General features: G+C 34.0%; 1 protein-coding gene across 1 annotated transcript in view; it reads right to left on the bottom strand.

Moving 5' to 3' along the window:
- Positions 1 to 976: 976 nt before the first annotated feature.
- Positions 977 to 23,914, bottom strand: part of LOC140446909 (beta-1,4-mannosyltransferase egh-like) — a 54,028-nt gene continuing 31,090 nt past the window's right edge. The window contains exons 2-4 of the mRNA XM_072539498.1: positions 17,916 to 18,192; positions 14,376 to 14,575; positions 977 to 1,631 (exon numbers count right to left, since the gene is read on the bottom strand). Of these exons, the coding sequence (XP_072395599.1) occupies positions 1,050 to 1,631; positions 14,376 to 14,575; positions 17,916 to 18,192 (1,059 nt within the window). The 3' untranslated portion in view covers positions 977 to 1,049. The remainder of the gene's footprint in view (positions 1,632 to 14,375; positions 14,576 to 17,915; positions 18,193 to 23,914) is intronic.

Raw genomic sequence — 23,914 nt, 5'->3', positions numbered from 1 at the left:
ATAAATTTCAGGTAGTAAATAAAAATCTTTTAACAATACCCTACAATAGGTATGACAAGCTGTCTCGAACCGTCTTTGCTATTAGCTAATTAATGCAATAGGTAATAAAATTATTTCAATTTGAATATTTCTTACCTGTTAACCATTCTGGGAAATTTGATAACAATTCTATTGTATTTACTAAAACTCATAATTCGACAGTTTTTTTCCCTATTTTTCAAATAGGTATATCAGCAGCTGTAATTCACACAATTAAATTCTTAAAGAAAATAAATTCAAATACGCTGTTAAAAACTATCGTACCTAAATACGGCGAAAGAGAAAGATTTTACAAGTAAATCCCTGTGGTGCGTGCCTGTGTAAAAAGGTGCGGATTTGTACGGCTCCCGCAGTGAAGCATAAAATTTTTAAATATATTGTAAATTTTGATATAACATGCTTAACTCTTTTCTATAGGCAACATACAATACGTAAGCAGTATCTGATTCATACGGTTTCCGCAGCGAATGCCGAAAAAGGGTACGCGTATTTAGCCGGTTCCCGTTATACGGGCACGAAATTATTTTACGTGTATATCTGGTTCCCGCAGTGAAAAGGCTAGACGAAAGCAAATGATCATTTCCCGTTTACGACTTGGACATACCCAGTTTTCCCATGAATATGTGTTTAAAAAAGAAGAACATCCGATTTGTGATCAGTGCGGTTCACCCCTTACAGTAAAACATGTGTTAGTGGAAAAGTGCGAATTCTGTTTTTAAAAGAATGTAATTTAATAAGTAAAGTGTAATTAATTGTTACCGTTCCGCTAATAACCTTATTAGGTTAAAGCGAGTTTTTTGTAAATAAAAAAAAAAAAAATGAAATAACACTAAATATAAAGTAATAACTTTTCAGTAAAGAAAATATTCATATAAGGATGAAATATATGAGATAAAGGGGCTTTTGTATTTCGAATAATAATATTTTTAATAGATGTTCAACCTCATAAACTAACTCTAACCTAAAAACACTAAACAGTTTTGATACATATTTTTTTATTTTATAAGAAATTACACTGTTTGCAACGTTACTGTCTCTTTAATATTCTTATCGACTATATAAAATTTATTTTTCTTTCCAAATAAACTTTGGTATGACACGCAACTTTGAAGTACCCCTAAAACCGGTAACAAAAGGTAAGATATAGTTGCGATTAAAATGACTTTAAATATACCAAATCTTTCTATGCTAAATGATTTAATAACACCAAATACATTATTATAAGAGCAAACAGAAAGTATGAACGCATTCAAAAGATTTAATATGGTGCATAATGGTATGGGATAAAATAGTGATAATATATAATAAACCATTGATAAAGGAGATGCTAAAACAGCACAAAATGAAAAGAATATAAAAAATTTATTTTTTAGGGGGATTTTCGAAGAACTCAAAATTAAAAATACTCCTTGATTCCAACGTGTTCTTTGTTTTATGCAGTCACTAAAGGTAAACGGTGATTTTTCCCACATCACGCCTTGAATGAAGTTGAATTTGTAGCCTTTCGTGACAGCGATATTTGCGAAGAAGTTATCTTCCACAATAGAACCTTCAATGCCATGATCAAATGTTACATCTTTTTCAACTACATACTAAAATAAAAAGGAATTATTAATTACATTTGTTAATAATCTATAACTTTCTATTCCACAGAGACTCAATTCTAAACATAAATTTTGAATATTCGATACAAAATTTCTATTGACATGCCGGAATCTATAGTCTGTCACTTTTAAAACTTACAATGGGCATACCTCACGAACAAAAGCTGATATCTGAGTCCGGCCCCGATATCTAGCAGATCATATAGCTTTATATCGGTTCTGACAAATTGTTAATTACTAGTAGTTAAAATTAAAAATATATAATAAATATAAAATATAGACTGTTTGCAACTTAAAGGTTAATGTGACAGTGCACTGAAAATCGTAGAATTCTGTGAGTACAAAACTGCATTTAATAACCTTAAAATCAGAAGTTTAAAAGGCAAAATATTTTGTCGATTTCAATTCAACTTGTCGATTATCAACAACAACTTTTTGCTGGTTCTTGCTTCTATAAAGTAATTAGGCTGCAGCACAATTTTATTAAGTGACCAGGTCCGGCTTCAGATCCTCTGTGCCAATGTACGTAAACAGCTACTACTTTACGAAATATACCCACTACGTCACATATATCTTACTCCAATGCATTTAACAGTTTCAAACATATACTTTCATCCATACAAGGAATAAAAGTTTTCGAATATGTAAAAGCTGTTGGATCAGTAGTACAGTCCAAAAATGTTGTTTGGGCATCCAAAATAGCAAACAACCGCATCTGCATCTACCTCTCCTTTAAATATGTAGTTAATCAATTTCTTAGCTCCCACAAATATATAAATATGCTTAAACGCTAATGAGAAATCATTTTTTCCAATTCACCAGACATGGAAAATAAAGTCAGACGACTGGCATTTATATCAAACACTGCTAGAAGAACAAACAAACAAATCTAATTTAACCAATAACGCAAACCAAAATCTTGAAATATTTAATAACATTATTATTTCTGCAGCAACAATCGCAGTGGGAAAAACTAAATCGAGTCAAAGGCTGCCAGTTCCTTGGTGGAATAACGAAATTGCATAATCACTCACTTTGTCTAAACACGCTTTTAACGTTTACAAGAAACATAAAACTATCGAAAACCTTTTAAGGTTTAAAAATCTCAGAGCTCAAAACAGACAATTAATTAAAAAATCAAAACGAGAAAGTTGGAAAAAGTACGTTTCTTCAATAAATCCTTCCACTCCGTTAGACAACATATGGAACAAAGTCCGCAGAATAAAAGGGACAAAATACTTCCGAAGTATAGACACTCTATCATACAATTACCAAACTCATTCAAACAAAGAAGATATTCCAGAATATATATATATATATATATATATATATATATATATATATATATATATATATAACTTAATTCTAGTGATTAAAATTACAGCCTATCCTTTCTAGAGCACAAGAAACTAACGGAGTCTTCAAATATACAAATCATAGAGAGAGGCCATTCAATAAACAAACCAGTAAGTCTTCAGGAATTAGAATTTTGTTTAAGTGCTAAAAATTCGAGTCCAGGACCTGATGATATCCACCCTCTTTTCTAACGAAATCTTCCTCTGAATGCCAAACTAATATTACTTAGTTAATATTTTTGACAATATTTTTATTCACCATGACTTTCCTGATCTATGGTCGCAAGCAATTATAATTCCAATCCTTAAATATAATAAACCAAAAGACGATCTAAATTCCTATCGTCTAATATCACTTACGTGTTGTTCCTGCAAACTTTTAGAAAAAATCCTTAATTATCGTCTTAAATGGCACCTCGAAAACAATAACCTAATAAGTATCAGACAAAATGGATTTCCTACGGGTATATCCACAACAGATAATCTAATAGCACTTGAACTAAGTATACATGAATCCTTTCTGCACAACCAAAAACTTATTATTGCCGTATTTTTTGACATAAGAAAGCGTTTGACACAACATGGAGACATCTTATACTAAAAACACTTCAAGAAGAGGATGTTCAAGGGCATATGTTGTCTTTTAATAAAAATTTTCTAGAAACACGAACTTTTCGAGTTAGAACCAATGGATTTACATCTTCCAGACGAGTACTTCAAAACGGCAGTCCACAAGGATCTATTCTAAGTCTTACTCTCTTTCTAATTGCAATTAATAGTATTATACATAAAATAAAACTACCTGCATTTGCTAGCATATGCAGATGACTTAGTCATTTATCTAAAACCAAACAATGTAACTCTGGGAACACATATACTGCAAACTACCTTACACACAATTGACAGCTGGTCACAAAATACGGGTTTTATATTCTCTAGTGAAAAGACAAGTTATTTAATTTTTAGCAAAAAAAAATTATCCTAATGTTCAATTAACACTAAATGGAGTTGTCCTGAAACTGGGAAAGCCACATAACCAATGTGCAACGTTCTTGCCAATCCAGAATTAATCTATTAAAATGCTGACAAATACCTCTTGGGGGCAGATACAACAACCTTACTTACTCTATACTGATCACTAATACGAAGTAAACTAGACTACGGCTGTTTATGCTACGATACTGCTAACAAAAATTCTTTAAAAAAACTTGACTACATTCAAAATATGTGCTTAAGATTAGTTTTAGGTGCCACAAGAACTAGTCCAGTAAGTAAGCTTACAAGCTCTGGCTAATGAACTGCCCTTATGCCAACGAAGGCAACTCCTATCACTAAATTACGTTGCCAGATTTTCAGCAAACAACAGCAACGTAACCTACTCAACAATACTTTGTAGAACAAATATATCGTCCAATCTTTATAGAAACAATGCAATAAAAAAACTACCATTTCCTGAGCGAATAAAACGTATTGGTCTTAATTTAGAACAGTTCAGTCTTACTATGCCTATTCATGTAAATTTTCCTCCTTGGATGATTAAATCTCCAAAAATAGACACGTCTCTAAAATAACTCCCGAAACATTCCACACATCCTTTCATTAACATCAAACTTATAAAAATGTAATATCGAAATACCCAACAACCCATCAATTCTTCACTGATGCTTCCAAATGTAATGAAGGACATGCTGCAGCCTACAGCTACGAAAACGTCAAGTCTACAATACGAATCACAACAAATTGTTGTATATACCGTAGAACTTACGGCAATTCACCAGGCCATAAAAAAATGTGGTTCTATCAATGAAAGCAAATTTGTCATCATTACCGATTCAATAAGCGCATTACTTGGAATAAAACAGCTATATACAACTCATGCCATACTTCTCAAGATCAAAGAAGAGTTATCTTATCTACAGACTCAACAAAAACATATTTCCTTCATCTGGGTACCTTCCCATATGGGAATAAGTGGTAATGAGGAAGTGGACTCTCTGACAAGCAATGCAATAACCGACCAAAGTATTGCTATCATAAATCAAATGCCTTGGACTGATCACAAAGTAAATATCAAAGCCCACGTGGGATGTACAGAGCGTGGCAAACCACTTGGGATCACACTATCAACAAACTCAAGGAATGTCTAAGTCAAGTAGGAACCAAACCCATCTTACCGAGTAATAGAAAAGACCAAGTCATCATCAACCGACTCCAAATAGGACATACTTTCCTTATATATATATATATATATATATATATATATATATATATATATATATATATATATATATATATATATATATATATATATATATATATATATATATATAAGGTTCTTGAACTCCTAAGTGGAGCATAGAGCTTCAGTGAAAACGCGCCATCGGGTTCTATTTTGCGCTAAGGCCTTTACCTCATTCCAAGACTTTCTTTGGCCTCTTATCTCGTCCATGATGGATCTTCTCCAAGTTTGTACTGGGCGACCTCTTTTTCTTTTCCCTTGGGGATTCCACTCTAGGGCAGTCTTTGCGATACTGCAACTATTTTTTCGGAGTGTGTGACCGATCCAACCCCACTTTCTGGACTTAATTTCATTTTGTACCCTCTTTTGTTCGGTCAGGTGTAGCAGATCGTCGTTTCTGATGGTGTTAGGCCAGAATATATGAACAATTCTTCGTAGACATTTGTTAACAAAGACCTGCAGTTTGTCTGTGGGGTGTTTGTCACTTTCCAGGTTTCACATCCGTAGAGTAGAACAGACATGACATTTGATCGGAATATTCGGATCTTTGTCCTTGTAGTATACTCGCAAGATCTCCAAACAGGGTTGAGCGTGCTGAAAGCTTGTTGAGCTTTTCGTATCCTCATACGAATATCGTCTTCTGTACCTCCGTTTTCTGTTATGACACTTCCAAGATACGTAAAGTTTTCCACATTTTCAATCTGCATATTGTCGATAGTAAATAGCGTGTTGTTCCTTGCATTTATTCTCATGGACTTGGTTTTACTAATATTGATTTTCAAACCTATTTTATTGGCTTCAGTGGAAAGTGTTTCCGATTGGTAAGCCAGATCTTGGAACCTTTGACCTAATAGACAGATATCGTCCGCGTATTCTAGATCGCTTAGGCGTGTGGTTAACGTCCATTGTATCCCTCTTGTGTCGGAGTCTAGTTTGGAGAGAACATAGTCTATAGCTATGTTAAAAAGAAACGGAGAAAGCACGCATCCCTGTCTAACTCCAGTAAGTACGTTGAATTCGTCACTGTTGATCCCATTGTGTGTCACGCTGCATTTCGCATCAGTATATAGTGACTTTTTAAGTCACTATATACTGAAAATATAAAGAAAAAATTAAAAATTCCACATAAACTCTTTATTAATAGAAAATTAATAGAAATGACAATGAGAACTACAAAAATAAGCATAAAGACACAAAGAGGAGAGACAGAGGAATTCATTATAAATAAAGGGATGAAACAAGGAGATGCCTTATCAACAACGCTATTTAATCTAGTATTAGAATATGTACTACGAAATATAAATAAAGGAAATCTCAGAACAAGAGGTGGTCAAATAATTGCATATGCAGACGATATTGCTATTATTGCAAAGAACAGAAAAATAATGAAAGAAATGCTAGAAGAAATAAGAGAGAAAGGGGAGGTAATGGGGCTAAGATTAAATCAAGAAAAGACAAAAATATTAAGATTAGGGAAAAAACCAATAAAAGAAAAAATCAAAATAGGAAGTTCTGAGTTTGAAGAAGTAGAATACTTCAAATACCTAGGAGATACAATAAGTAAATCCGGAGAAAGGAAATCCGAAATAAAAGAAAAAATATTAGCAGCGAATAAAGCTTATTTTGCAAACAAAACATTACTTAAAAGCAAAACACTGACTAAAAAAAGTAAGATGAACATTTATAACACCATAATTAGGCCAATATTATTATATGCAGGAGAAACAATGACGATGGTTAAAAAAGATGAAGAAGACTTAAGAATAGCAGAGAGAAAGATTATGAGAACCATACTAGGACCAATCAGAACAGAGCAAAATGAATATAGAAGCAGAACAAATGCAGAAATTAAGGAAGAACTTAAGGAAGACATCGTAACTAAAATAAAGCAATGCAGAGTTAGATGGTTAGGTCACATTTGGCGAGCAGGCGATGAGGCAGTGACATACGCAATGATAGAATGGAATCCAGGAGGAAAAAAGAGAAGAGGAAGACCGAGATCAAAGTGGCTGCAAGAAGTTGAAGAAGACCTCCAAAGGGCAGGAGTCAGAGAATGGAGAGGAAGAACTAGAGACAGGAAAAAATGGAGATATATTGTCAAGAAGATAAGATAAACAAAAAAGACTGATCCACTTAAGAAATCGGATCTAGAAAGCATTTGCGGTTTAACCCCACACTGGGGTGTATAGCCATTATATATATATATATATATATATATATATATATATATATATATATATATATATATATATATATATATATATATATATATATATATAGTGACTTTATAATAGAAATTATTTTTTGCGGGATGTTTCTTAGCTCTAAAATTTTCCATAGAGCAGCGTGAGACAAGCTTTCCTTTCCCACAAGTATATCTTCAACCAGGAGGCTGCTCCGATGTGTACCAAGTGCAACACTCAGTTGTCAGTGAAACATATAATTGTCGAGTGTCCACTGTACAAAAACGAAAGAATCGCGTGTGCCCTTAGTGACAATTTAAAAAGTGTACTAACGTCAAACTTACAGTCTTTATTAAGTTATCTTAAAATGACTAAACTATATACCAGATTGTAAAAAAAAATATTTTTCTTTTGTCTAACAATATGTATCTTACTGTTTGTGTATGTCTCCCCGCTAATAACCCTTATATAGTTGGTTATGGTTGATGCGGGTATATGTTTGTTTAAATAAAAAAAAGCTGATATCGAAGAATGCTTGAAACCGTTTCTAGGATAGTAAGGGGGAACTAAAATGACATGAAAGAGAACTCACCCCCATCAACCCCCTAGGTCCCACCCACTACAACCAAAAATTGCAATTCTCTACTTGTGATACATCATTAAAAAGACTATAAAAAGAGCTATCCAATGGTATCAATAATAATTATACAGGGTGAAGCAATAATTGTGAAACTTTGCCTTAAATGGAAAATTTAATGAAGTTTTTGTTGATTTTGTTGATGATTCTCTATAATGAATGTTTAATAATTATACAGGGTGTTAGTATCAGCCGGCTTACTCTGACTTTTGTATTGGTAATGCTATCTCCCGGACTATTATTTTTAATGATAAGTGCCCGTCGGAATTTTTTTTTGTTAAATAAAAACTTAATTTGCCGTTTTTGCAAAACAAGTTGAAAACATCTGTTCTTTGGGTTCCGTCAGATCCAATAATTTTTGGTTTATTTGAGAATTTTAAATGTCATTAGTTTTCGTCATGTGTACGATCTATACTGTCATTCAGCTGTAGTTGTCACGATGGTTTAACGTATACCTGAACGCGTGGAGATCATTTTCATACTTGCCTCCCAGAACCAGTGTTATTTACGAACACCTCAAATATTTCATGAAAGGCATCCGGACAAAAATGTAAGTCACTTGTACGTCCGCGATTTAGTTAAAAACTTTAGAGAAACGGGATCAGTGCAAAATAAAAAAATTATTAGATTACTAAATGAAGCATCCCAAATTGAGGTCCTTGGAAATTTTGCAATAGAACCTACTGCATCAACACGTCATGTATCTGCAATGGTAGGACTTCCATATGAGTCGGTTAGAAAGGTGTTGAAATTACATAAGTTTCACTTGTACAAAACACAAATTCTTCAAGAAGTAGGTGATGATGATCCAGACCGACGAATTGAGTTTTGTCAACTCATGACTGAAAGAATTTGCGTTGAACCGAGATTGTTCAAAAATATTCACTGATAAATGTACTTTTATACTAAATGGTAATCTAAATAAACTAAACTGTCGATACTGGGGTGATGCGAACCCGCATCGATTCAGAGAAGGTCACACTCAATATCATGAAAAACTGAACGTTTGGGCAGGAATATTAGGTGATGCCATATTTGACCCCTGGTTCATACCAGGCAAATTAAGTGGCGACATTTATCTCGATATGCTGGAAAACACCATCGAACCTTTAATTGTGCATGAATTAGAGAACCAAAGGGACGATTTGCAGCGCTTCCAACAAGATGGAGCACCTCTTTACTATGCAGCTACGATTAGGCACTGGTTGAATACTAATTATCCGAACAAATGGATTAGAAGGAGAGGTCCTATTGAGTGTCCACCGAGGTCACCAGAGTTACTGCCACCTGACTTTTTTCTATGGAGTTACCTCAAGTCAGTTGTTTATAAAACTTAACTAACGACACTTGGGGAATTGCGAGAAAGAATTAAGCAAGCATGTCGCGCTATTACTAGAACAACATTTGCGAAAGTTTGTGCAGAATTTGAAAATAGGCTGTATTATTGTTTACAAAACAACGAAACCCACTTTAAACATTTACTTAATAGACATTTTTAACAAATTTGTAGTTCAACAAAAACCTCATTCAATTTGCCATTTAAGCCAAAATTTCACAATGCTTTACCCTGTATAATTATTATTTAAACCGAATAACATTTTTATAGTCTTTTGAATGATGTATTACAAGTAGGGGTTTGCAACTTAAACTTTTTTGGTTGTGGTGGTTGGGGCCTAGGGGATTGATGGGGGTGAGTTCTCTTTCATGTCATTTTAGTTCCCCCTTACTATCCTAATAACAGTTTCAAGCATTTTGTGATACCAGCATTTGTTCGTGAGATATAGCCCATTGTAAGTTTTAAAATTGACACACTGTATGTTGTTCGTTTGTGAAAACCTCTATTAGACAGGGTTGGTGACTCAAAAGAGTCTGATATTCGGCAATATTCATCAGATTTTGTGAAAATGCTGAAACAAGTCTATTTCTATTCCAAAGGGGTTATCTTTTAACGACACGTAAAGACATCTGTCATTTATAAACGCTCTTCCTTCCAGTACCAGATACGCTTAATTTTAAATAGGCAATAGACCATGTGTAGATGTGTAGATAGGTATTTCGCTGAAAATTCTGGCATCCATGATTTTTATTTTTATGTGAACTTTGTTCTTTTGAACAAATATCAATTTATTCAAAGTGTTGCCTATGCTTTGCTACCGTCAATTTCAAATTTTTTCCGTCACGTCAAAAACGAACAATGAAAGAAATTTGTAAACAGTTTAGTTATTTGAACTGTTGTTCGTTTAACAGATATAATAAATAAGTATTTTAATGATATTCAGAAAGTAGCTACTTTAAAGAAATCCATTAAATATTATTTTAAAACAATTTTAAATTTTTCGTTTGTCAATTAAATTGTAAAGTTGGTTCCTAAAAACACTGATACGACTATTAGTAAGATTTGACCATTTTGAGCAGTATATTTGATTGGTCCGACATTATATTATATTTACTACGACAGACAAATAATAAAATAACCAAACAAACAACAAACAATTGATTACATATGTTAATTCATAAATTATAATAATTATTAAGGTCTAAATGTTAATATTATTTTGAATTCCTGCATTTTATAAAGAGTATATAAATGATATTTTTTACATAAAATAGGGTTGTTGTTATTATTTTTATTATTATAAGGGAATTAAACAAACGACTTAACTCAACAATACATTAAAGCAAGAATTGTAACCAAATTAAAAGATAACTGGGCACTATCAGCGGCAGCAAAACATTTTAACATAAGCAGAACCACAGTTTTTTTATTAATAAAAAATGGAGGGAACAAGAAACTGTCGAAAGAAAGTGAGGGGCTGGAAGATCAAAACTGTACTAAATTTGGGTATGTTAAAATAAAACTAATATTTTGTAATGTTTTCATCAGCATTGATAATAGCTGGTAGTCTTCGGTTCATCTGCGTGAAAGGAACTATTAAGTTGTCTTCTTCAGAGAGCTCTTCCTAAACCTGTTGTATACCGTGCCACAGCTCTTCAGCATTTTGAGGTATAAAATTATGCCGATACAACCGTTTTATAATAACCCCCCTTTTCTTCTTCTTCTCGTGCCACTCCTAGCGGAGATTGGAAATCGTCATGGCTACTGCGACTTTGTTAGCAGCGCGCCTAAAAAGTTCAATCGAACTACACCCGAACCATTCACGTAGACTACGAAGCCACGATATTTTTCTTCTTCCCACACTTCTTTTGCCCTTAATTTTGCCCTGCATGATATTTCTTAAAAGTTCGTACTTTTCACCTCTCACAATGTGCCCCAAGTATTCCATCTTTCTAGTTTTTATCTCATTTAGAATTTGGCATCTTTTGTCTAAAGTTTGGAGTACTTGCGTGTTAGTGACGCGGTTTATCCATGATATTCTGAGAATGCGCCTATAGCACCACATCTCAAAAGCTTCGATGTTTTTTGTGGTCAACTGTTTTAGTGTCCAAGCCTCTACTCCATACAACAGGGTAGAAAAGACATAACACCGCAGCATTCGTATTCGTAACTTTATGTTGATATCACGATTGCAAAAGAGTTTGCGCATTCTATTAAAGACTGATCTAGCGATTTCTATTCTACATCTAATCTCTTTTGTTTGATCAGTATCGTCTGTGATCCAAGCACCTAGATATTTATAACAGGACACACGCTCAATCGTTGTATTGTCTATTACAAGATTAGCTCTGATGTTCTTTGATTTCGTGATTACCATAAATTTAGTTTTTTTCAAATTAATTTTCAAGCCGTAACTGTTACAGTATATATTGAGACTTTGAACGAGATGTTGTAGTTCTACTAGCGTTTCCGTTAGGAGAACCGTATCGTCAGCATACCTTATATTGTTGATCGTCTCACCATTTATTATCAGACCAAGATCTTCTTCCTCGAGTGCTTGTTCACAAATAGCTTCACTATACAGATTAAATAAAAGTGGCGACAAGATGCATCCCTGCCGGACTCCTCGACGGATTTGAATTTCTTCTGTTAGCCTACCCTCAACCTTCACATTTGCTGTTCAGGTTGCATATAATTCGAATATCTCGGCTGTCTATATTTTTCTTTATTAGAATTTGTCTTAGTGGTTCATGTTGTACTTTGTCAAAGGCCTTTTCGAAATGAATAAAGCAGGTGTATATTTCTTGGTTCATGTCTAAGCATCTCTGTGAGAGAACGTTCATTGCAAACAGAGCCTCCCTTGTACCCAGCCCTTTTCTGAATCCCATCTGAGTGTTACTGATGTCTGCGTCTAATTTCCTATAGATCCTATTATGGATTATTTTCAGGAACAGTTTTAGAGCATGACTCATCAAAGCTATCGTACGATATTCGCTGCATTCCTTTGTATTTGCCTTTTTTGGCAGTAGTATAAAGGTCGAACGGAGCCATTCCCTAGGTATTATTCCAGTTCTATATATTGTGTTAAATAGATCTAGGAGTATTTTAATAGATTCATCGTCCATAAGTTTGAACAGTTCTACGGGAATTTCATCAGGACCGGGGGCCTTACCACTTTTCGCTTGTTTGATTGCATAATCTATTTCTTCTCTGATTATATCAGGCCCTGTATCATCTGTATATTCGTTTGAGATTTCTTGTCTATCTTTGTCATCAAAAAGTTATGATATGTATTCTGTCCATCGATTCATTTTTTGTTATAAATCTGTTATAAGTATACCATCTGTATCTTTGATCTGTCCTGTCTGTGTTGTTCTTCTCCTTCCTGTCATTTCTTTAATCTTTTTGTGTACATTAAAAAAGTCATATTTTCGCTCCAGTTGTTCCAACTCCTGGCATTGCTCACTTAGCCATCTTTCTCTAGCTTCTCTTATTTTCTTTTTATCAGTTTATCTGTTTCTTTGTATCTTATCGGGTTATTTGTTTTGTGTACCCTTCCTTCACACATCAACTGTAGTATTTCCTCATTCATCCATTCTTTATGTTTTCTTTCTTTCGGTGTTAAATTTTCTCTCCCTGCCAGCATTACGGCATGTTTAATATTCTCCCATTTTTGGTCTATGTTATCAGTATTTCTATTCAGTTTCTCTATATTTTGTAAATTTTCTTTGATGTTCACTATTGTTTTCTCTTTTATATGTTGTTCACTCAGTCTTCTCACGTCAATTTGTTTCTGCATGTGTTTTTGAATGATCTTTAGTTTTATTCTTAATGTGACTACTACAGGATTGTGATCCGAGCCTATATCTGCTCCTGGGTAGGTTTTAGCTGAGAGTATAGAGTTGCGGAATCTTTGTCTAACAAGGACAAAGTCAATTTGATTTCTGACTACTCTACCTTTGGTGTCACTCGGAGATTTCCATGTGTACAGTCGTCTGTTAGGTAACTTGAAAAGAGTGTTAGCAACTACTAACTCCTCCGCTTGACAAAATTGTACCATACGGTCTCCTCGTTCGTTTCGTTCTCCTAATCCATAGTCACCCACATAACCCCCCACATATTCTCAATTGGGTTTAAAGCTGAATTATAGTTGGGCAAGGCAAAGGTTTCGATGTTGTTATTCTGGAGCCAGTGGTTTATTATATTTGTAGTGTAAACAGGACAATTATCTTGTTGGAGGATCTCATTACCCTGCCCCAAAAATCTTGATTTTGTAACTGATGGTTTAAAGCAAATAGAAGTCTTGGTTACTTCTGTTCTGGCGTAAGAGCTTGTTTTTTTTTGCTGCAGTTCGGTACCTAAGACGCGATGTTTTAATGCTGCGCCAAGTTTTTGTCTTTCGTACCTGAAACTGTGACATAATTCTTGCAGATTTCGCATCTTTAAAAGGATTCTCTTCTAATCTCTCCAAAGGCGTACGATCTTCATGAGCGGTAGATATTTTTGGTCTTCCAGAACCTTGCTTTCTTTCGAGAGTTTCTTGTTCTCTTTTAATATCTTTTATTAATATTAAAAACTGTTATTCTGCTTACGTTAAAATGGTTCGTTACGGCATATAGTGACCAGCCATCTTCTAATTTTGTTACAATTCTTGCTTTTAGTTCTTTGCTAGCATGTGGAGCCATTTTTTGAAGTTGAACACAATAAGTTATGTGACAAATTTTAGGATTTGGCAGTGACAGTGACAGTATGTAAAAAATAAGTATTTATCCTTCAAAATACACTGCTCAATTTTCTACATAATACGCTTTAAGAGTCGTATTAGTTTTTTTAGGAATCAGCTGTACATTGCTATTGAAAACTTGGAATTATAGTTTTATCGCACAAGAGAGTAAAAAATTATCTTATTGATCAAAGACTAGCAACATAAAGATTTTAGAATCATTTTAGAATCGAACTATGTATATCATCTGGATACACACCTGTATTACAAGAAATGATCCTTTAATAGTAAAAATGGGTCTATGCAGTATTGCTAGTTGAAACTGCAAATTCCCAAAATCATCAGATACCCGAGAAGTATCGATGAGGGTTGTAAGCCAGTTTACGATTTCTTCATCAGCGTAGGTAATTGCTCCTTGTCCAAGTTGGTATTTTCCATTTATGACAAAATTAACAATTCCTGTAAGGGATGAATGCAATTAATGTGAAAATAAAAAAAATGTTATGTATCATGAAAATAATTAAAATTAACATCACCAGGAATCCTAAGATTTCCTACTTGTCGAAACTAAATTCAAATTTTTACCACTGTGCTTTCTACAATTTGCAAAGCAGATATATTGATGAATTAGTCGACAAGGGAATCTATATTACGCATTACATATGCTGTTCATCACGGTAAAAATTTTTAGTGACTTTAGTTTCTGATACTCGAAACCGAGTAAAGAACTAAAACAGAAAGACGGTATTAGATTAATTATTAATTAATAAAAGGTTTAGAAATTCTATCACCTCAAAAAAACATATCCAGGGGCAGATGTCTTCTCAGATCATAGTCTATTGGTTGCAAATATCAACATTCGACTCAAAATAATTCATGAGGCCCCAGATAGATATAAGACTACTAAAAGAAAATGAAATATACTAGCTAAAAGATATAAATACTCAAATAGGCAAAGAAGAACTTTTCTTAGGAACCATTGGTAAACATTCACTCCATCAAAATACCAATGAAAATGAAGAATTACTTATCAACTTTGCCAGTAGAAAAAACATGATCATAAGTTCGACTTTTTTCCCACACCTCGACATATACAAAGCGACATGGATTATGCCTGGAGGAACAACCGCCAACCAAATTGATCATGACTTGATAGACAAACGGGCCGCAACAAGCATACAAGATGTGAAGAGCCGAAGAGGAGCATGCTGCGGATCTGACCATATCCTAGTACAGATAAAATACAGATGCAGAATTCAGAAAAACAGGAAGGAAAGACAGGAACAAAGAACAGAACAGCTAGATATACAAAAATTGAAACAAAATGTCAAACAGAACTATGAGAGAGAAATAACACAAACACTGATAGACACAGGCAGTCTAGGCAATGAAGAACATTGGGAAGAAATCCAAACAAAAGTTGTTGACGCAGCAAGAAGAATCATAGACAAGAAAAAGAAAAATACAAAAAGGGAATGGTTCAATGACGAGTGTAATAAGACCATACAGAAAAGAAATGAAGAACACAAGAAATATATGGAAAGAAGAACCAGAGAAAGAAGGGTAAGTTACCAAGATGCAAGACGGAAGGCCGATAAAATATGCCGAACAGAGAAAAGAAAATACGAAAACGGCAATATACAGAAAATGGAAGAAAATCTTAAAAGCAACAATATAAGACAGGCGTACAGATATCTACGCAATCTAAGAGAAGGATACAAACCCCTAACAAATCTATGCAGAAATCAAGAAGGGCAAATAATCGGTGATCCAAAAGAAATAAAATTAGTCTGGAAAACCTATTTTCTAACTGTTTTGGTCACACAAGAAAGTGAAGAGCATATGGACATGCATCACAATGAGGGAGACGCCGAAAATATAGAACCCAACGATGGAAAAGGTAAAACAGGCAATACAAGCACAAAAGAACAATAAGGCTCCAGGTATTGACAACGTCTCCCTGAGCTTTATAAATTAGGTGGCGATCACCTAGTAGGACAAATGCATATGCTCATGAACAAGATTTGGAATGATGAAAAGATCCCTAATTATTGGAAAACCGGGATTATATGCCCAATCTATAAAAGAGGGAATAAACTGAAATGCGAAAATTATCGCGGCATAACCCTCTTGTGCACGGCGTACAAAATTTTTACTTATCTACTAAACAAACGATTCCAACAACTAACTGAAAATATTGTCAAGGAATATCAAACCGGTTTCCGACAAGAAAGATCTACAACTGACCAACTATTCACAGTAAAACAAATTTTAAACAAATCCTGGAAATACGACATTGACGTCCACAACATATTCATAGATATTCAAACAAGCCTACAACTCAATTAATAGGAACAAGTTATATCAAATATTGCAGAGCTTTAATATCCGCCAAAATACATCCGACTGGTAAAAACAACAATAGATTCATCAATAGCAACTGTCAGAGTCTAAAATAAGCTCCTGGCACCGATAAGGCTGGCACCGACACTATTCAACCTGATTCTTGAATATGTCATAAGACAGCTGAATATAGGAAGAGGTAATCTCCTAACAAATAAATCAATACAGATTGCCATCTATGCCGATGATATCAGCATCATGTCTCGCAGAACAGAAGAGGCGGCAGAAATATATTAACAATTAAAATTAAAAGGCAAAAGAGACCGGACTAGAAATAGATATTCAAAAGACAAAAAAGTTGACACAGGCAAGAGCTAGGGGAAACAGACACACAGTTGAATTAGAGGACGAAATTGAAACGGTAGAAAGTTTCACATATTTAGGAGTTGCATTAAATACGGATGGAACAGAAGAACCAAAAATCCAATGAAGAATAGTAAAGGGAAACAAAGCTTATTTTTCACTCATGTGTTCCGCTCCAAAAACACACACTAGAGATCGAACATCAGGAACTACAAAACTATTATCAGACTAATACTATGTTATGCATGCGAGACATGGGTGATGACAGAAGAGACAAAAGTAAAACTGGAAGTCTTTGAAAGAAAAGTCCTAAGAAAGATATTTGGAAATATCAACGAAAACGGAATATGGAGATCCAGGTACAACCATGAACTCTACCAACAGTTCAAAGAGACAGAATTCATTAAACTTCGGAGACTTCGCTGGGCTGGTAATGTAGTAAGAATGGAGACAAAAAGATTGCCGAAAAGAGCCCTAGATAGTAAAATACAGGGCGCAAGACCAAAAGGAAGGTCACGGAAAAGATGGGAGGATGAAGTGGTAGCGGACGCGCAAAATTTGCTAGACGTGAGAAACTGGAGAAGATCGGCGCGGGACCGACAAGATTGGAGGCATAGTTTGGAGAAGGCCAAGGCCCGATTTGGGCTGTAGCGTCATTGGAGAGAGAGAGAAAAGATATGACACCCATAAAAAAAGTAAAAACAGAGATTAATAAGAATATTGCGAAAATAGTTGAAGACACTACTAGAGACATAGAAGAACAGTGGAACGAAATTAAGACATCTATTACCATAAAATTGGCTTACTTCGGCCACATCATGCGTAATGATAAATACCGACTTCTACAGTTGATTCTACAAGGTAAGATTGAGGGTAAGAGAAGCCCTGAACGTAGACGTATATCCTGGCTGGCCAATCTTAAGAAGTGGACTGGTCTAACGTCAACTGATCTATTTCGAGCGGCTGTGAATAGAAAAAGATGGGTCAATGTGGTCGCCAACATCTCTAGAAGATAGGCACATTTAGAAAAAGTTGATTGATTATTATGGAAATAGCTTATATCCATGACTAATATTTTTTATTAAACACATACCTATAATTGAACTTTCAGTGAGAACTGTTTCTTCGTCTAAATGAACAACCCAGTTTTCATTCTTCAAGATATTAACCTTATCTTCTAAAGCATATTGCAAAGCTCTGGCTTTATATAGAGCACCGGACGAAGTATTATAATCCTTTGGCACAACAATCTCCCTTATTTTGTTTTCTTGAATAATACCTGTAGCACTATCGGTTACTACTTCAAAACAAAAGTTTTCTAATCCAAGTGATTGACATTTTTTTAAATTGCGTTTTACATTTTTCTTTACCTAAAAATTAACACAATATAAACACTATTTTTATCTAAAAATTAAACAGAATGAAATAAAAACTTCCTTTTTTAATTTCCGAAGTGGAAATTGAAACGTCAATAAACGTTTAATTGTGGCTTATTTCCATTTAAATAGTAATTACTTTAAAATGCCACAGGAAAATAGCTTCAGAACAATATTAAAAACTTCGTTTTGTAAAATGGTATAAAAATTTTATTAAAATTTTAAAATTGTTCTGAAGCTATTTTCTTGTGGCATTTTAAATTAATTTATATTTAAATGGGAATAAGCCACAATTAAAGGTTAAAATACGTTTATTGACGTTTATTGTATTTTGAGAACGATTTCCGAAGTGGAAATTGAAACGTCAATAAACGTATTTTAACCTTTAATTGTGGCTTATTCCCATTTAAATATAAATTAAAATTTTAAAATATCCAAAATGGATTTATAAAATTTTCAGAACGTTTTCGATCCTATCATATCATCATGACTGAAAAACACCAAAAAAATACAACCACTTAAAAATGAAAATAAAATAGTACTACCTAAATGAATAAACTTTTGAGATGTTTGTTAAATATCAAGGTTCCAAGTTGTTAAGTTATTTCATACTTACGTTAAATGCACATGTTCCAATGCAAACAAGAAAGAAAATTCACAAAAAGGCAATAAAAGGCTATTTGATTGGTTATGATGAAGAGGAAAGATACATAATTTGGGTTAAGGAAGAAAATAAGGTAATCTTGTTAAGGGATGTTAAGACTTTGTAAAGAACTGAGTGTCAGAAATGAGTTCAATAGCCTCTGCAAGATAATACCTCCCTATATATCCTAGAAAATTCTAAAAATGACAATGATGATATAGCTAATTCTTAATTACAATTAATGTAAAATCGATAATGAAAGAATCTCACAGAATGGCGAAGAAGGTGATGATGAAGAATGTGTAGATGAAGATGAAGTCACAGAAGAAGTAGGAAGATATAACCTAAGACATAGTGATCAAATTAAAAAGCCTTCATACCTCAGCAACGATTATATACTAGTAGCTGAAGATGTAGAGGGGTGTAGAGTTGTGTAATAGAGGCAGCACCTTTTATCGGAACGACTGGTCGGAACTGGTCCTCATAAGACAGCTAACTCTCACTTATGGCTCCACGTGCCACACCATGGGCAACTGCATTGGTCTGCAGGCTAAACTAAGTTAGGGTAGCCAGATATGGCGAAAATTCCACCGAGCGATTGCCGGTATAAGCAATCCCACACTTACTGACCAAAGTTGGAAGCATTTGAAATGTAGGTGTATAGAAGAATCCTGAAGATATCATGGATCGAGCATGTAACAAACAACGAAGTCATGAGAAAAATTAACAAAAGAATGGAAGTATTGGAAACCATCAAGACACGAAAGCTGCAATGCCTGGGGCATGTTATACGTAATGAGAGATACAGCCTACTTCAATTGATTATACAAGGGAAAATCCAGGGCAAGAGAAGTGTAGGAAAAAGAAGAATCTGATGGTTGCGTAACTTGAGGGAATGGTACGGATTCACATCAATTGAACTATTCAGAGCAGCAGCATCTATGATCAGAATAGCCATGATGATTGCCAACCTCCGTCGCGGAGATGGCACGTGAAGAAGAAGCTGAAGATATTCTTTGTTCCATTAAAATACCTGATACTTACGAAGAAGCTTTAAACAGAAAAGAAAGACCAGACTGGATACAAGCTATGGATTTATAAATAAACTATCTTAAAGAGAACAATGAATAAAATTAAATAGGATGTCTTAGGTATCAGCGAAGTTAGAACGAGAGGTAAAACTTTAAAAAGACTGAAATCATTCTGACTGGCATATATTCTATCAGACTGGCCCTGAAATTACACCAGTTGGAGGCATCGGTTTTTTTGTCCATAAAAACCATGCGAACAAGATAATAAACATCCAAAGTATATCATCTAGAGTGACATATCTTATTCTGAAGTTAGAGAGTAGATATCAACTCAAAATTATCCAAGTATACGCTCCAAAAACGGACCATAGAGACGAAGAAATCGAAATATTTTATGACGATATATCTACTGCGCTTAATGACTCTCGTACTTAATTCACAATTTTATGTGGCGATTTCAACGCAAAAATAGGTGTAAAAGAAGCAGAGCTAGAAACATCCTTGGGAAAATTCGGTACCCAGGAAAAAATGACAAGGGAGAAACGCTACTAGGATTCCTACTCCAGAATAATTTATTCAACAAGAACAGCTTCTTTTACAAAAAAAAATGCACGGAAGATGGACCTGGGAAAGTCCAAACGGTAGAACAAGGAACGAAATCGACTACATCATAAGTGACACAAAACAAATAATTAAAGATGTAACAGTACTCAACAAGTTCACCACAAGCAGTGACCACAGAATGATACGTGCGAAAGTCAGTAAGTTATTTTTGGGCTTAGAAATTAAAAGATCTGATAGGGGAGAAATTAATGTTAACCAAAATGCTAGAAAAATCCTGGATCGTTTTAATTTTTCAAAATGTAAACCATTTGTAACACCAATGAAGAAGACTTTCAATAGTGATGTTAAATCAGGGAAAGATACCAAATATGATATTCCTTATAGAGAAGTATTGGGTGCCCTTACGCATTTACTGGTTTGTACCAGACCCGACCTTGCGTTCAGTGTTAGATTTCTCTCAATAACCTTAGAAAAGTTTTCTGATGAAGATGTAGTCTTTAGATACCTTACAGGTACAATTGACCTAGGTGTCACTTCACACCAGGCAAATCTACTCAGTTAAGATATTCTAACGATAGTGATTTTGGTGGTTGTACTGCTACAAGGAGATAAACCATTGGAGTTGAAATAATATATGCTGTTGGAATAATTTCCTGAATAAGTCAGATACAAAGTATGATTGCCACATCCACTATTGAAATTTTGTGGATTACAAGACTTCTTAAATCTGTAATAAATTTTAAGGAAGTGTCAGATTTGGAAATTGATAACCAAACAGTAATTAAGTTAGGAGAACATTTTCAATGTTATCGTAGAATGGAACACATTGAAATTAAAAATTTTTTCATAAGAGAAAAAGTTGTAGAAGGCAAGTTAAACTTAGGACAAATTTCCACTGAAGAATGAGTTGTAGATGTGATGACCAAACCTCTAATGAAAATAAGATTCGATAATCCTTCTTTTAAAGATGGGACTGATATAGATGCAAAAATCGTTTTTCGCAGTGGTAAAGTGCAAGTGAAAATGTTAAAATTTAGTATCAATGGGGTTTTTACATTGTATTTGTATTATTATAATGTCACTGTCAAGTTAGTATAATATATGACAGTTTGTAAGTCAAATAATTTTAATAAAAATATCACTATTGTAGCATTTCGCTTCACCCCGTATATAATAAAATACAGAAAAATATTTTTAATATTTTTGCGAGTCTCTTTATAATAATTATATTGCTCTTTCGATTGATCTTTGTTCCACCTATATATTTGCGCACGAAATAAACAGGAATCTTTTCGCTTATGTTTATGATTGTTGAGGATGAAGTCGCTCCTCGGTGGACCGACTGTCAGAGCAGTAGATTTCGTTGTTTAGTCCCGGATTCTGTCATCGGAAATTCGTTAGTGTAGCAGTAAGAGAGAACAGCTTAGGGTCTGAACGAGAAAACCATGTTCTTGGAGAATTTTTAAAAACCGGCAAGTTTTTATTTAATTCCATGAAATAAAGAAAAAGGTGATTTAATCTCAACATTCTATGTGGTAGTCTTTGTAAAGTGAGATAACCACCGGTTTGTTGCTGTATTCCATGTCAAGTGTTTTTGATCACAGCGTTTCTGAGGGCTAAGTTGGTCTAAATGGTTTTGACTAAAAAAAAACAGCCGAGTTGTTTTGAAGAATAATATAGTTATCATCCAGGATAACATGAGGCTAAGTTTTCCAGTTTTTTTAAATAATTTCAAAAGAAATAATTAGCCAGTAAAGTAATTTGGTTCGTTAAATTTTTCTAAATAAACATTTATCTTTAATATACTAAGATTTACTCTCATTTTAGTTTAAAATTTTATAGATAAATATAAGTTTTATGGATCAGCTAATTGTCAACATTGTAATTAACAGCTCATAGAAATAAGATTATGCCTCGGAACAGGAATGATTTTATTACGGCGACTAACGCGAGAAAGAGGACAACGAATTTATGGAAAACGAGAAATATACTTCGCATCGGTACTTGGAACGTAAAGTCTCTAAACACAAGAGAGCAGAAAATTACAAAAGAGCTTTTAGAAAAAAATATAAACATATGAGCACTACAAGAGACGAAGAAAAAAGGAAAGGTTTAAATTATGCTAGATGACTATCTGATGATTTACAGTGGTGTTGCGAAAGAAACCAGAGCCAAAGAAGGAGTCGCCCTGTTAGTACACACAAAAATTTTCACATCAAGTACAAGAATGTAAATATAACTGAAAGAATAGTAAGTGTAAAAATTAAACTGGATGTCAAACCTCTGAATGTGATAGCAATCTATACACCAGAAAACAACAGATGTACCAATACAAGGGCAAACTTCTACGAACACCTTCAGACTGTAATAAACGAGACCCCAAATGATAAATATATAATAATTATGGGTGATTTTAACGCCTCTCTTGGCAATGATATAGTTCCAGGAATAAACTAGCGATAGTTTATTCCTGGAACTGGAATCAGATGTGAAAACGGAGACCATCTGACTGACCTCTGCAGCATAAACGAGATACGTATTAATATTACATTTTTCCCCCAAAACAGTAGAGGACAAAGATCTATGATAAACTATATTTTGTCGAATAGAGAGTTACAGCCCTCTCAAATCTTGGATGTAAGAGCACTAACAACAGCAGAAATAGGAAGCGATCATATATTAGTACTGTGCAAAATTCGAATGAAAACACATATATGTGACAACAAAACATCAGAATATACCACAAAGACAAAAGTCGAAAGCTTACAGGATGACTCCACAAGATACCCATTCCAAAAAAGAATAACCGAAAAAAGCAGAATCATATATAACACAGAAAGTGATAGAGTTGAAGAAAGCGGGGCAAAAATTAAGCCTAATATCTTAGGCTCGGCCAAGTAACTTCTTGGTGAAAGAAATATAAATAAAAATAAACTGTTCCCAAAGCGAAGACTAAATAATTACAAGACAATTAGAAACGAAACACATGCACTTGTAAGAAAAATAAAAAATGATCACTGAACAACAGGGTTTTCGTAGAGGAAGATCGTGTACAGATGCAATATTCGTTTTAAAGCACATTCCTGAGAAATCACTAGAGTATAATAGACCAGTATTTTTGTGTCTGATTGACCTAAAAAACATTTGACAGAGTGAGACTCAAAGATGTAATCCATCTTCTATATAATAAAGAAGTTCCCCTAAACATTATAAGCACTATCGAAAATATCTATTAAAACAACAAAATGGAAGTCAGAATAGATGGACAACTTACAGAACCTATAGAAATAGGCAGCGAAATATGTCAAGGACATTCATAGAGCCCCATAGTCTTAAATTTGATCATGGATGAAATCATCAAAATCGTTAACAAAGGAAGAGAATAAAGAATGGAAAACAAAGAAATCAAAATACTCTGTTACGCAGACGACGCAATATTGATAGCCCAAGATTAAGATCTGTAGAAGAAAATTAAGAT

This window comes from Diabrotica undecimpunctata, chromosome 7 (genome assembly GCF_040954645.1).
Source record: "Diabrotica undecimpunctata isolate CICGRU chromosome 7, icDiaUnde3, whole genome shotgun sequence".
In the NCBI taxonomy this organism is placed as follows: Eukaryota; Metazoa; Arthropoda; class Insecta; order Coleoptera; family Chrysomelidae; genus Diabrotica; species Diabrotica undecimpunctata.
The sequence above is the reverse complement of the archived record's forward strand: the minus strand, read 5'-3'. Positions and strand labels throughout refer to the sequence as shown.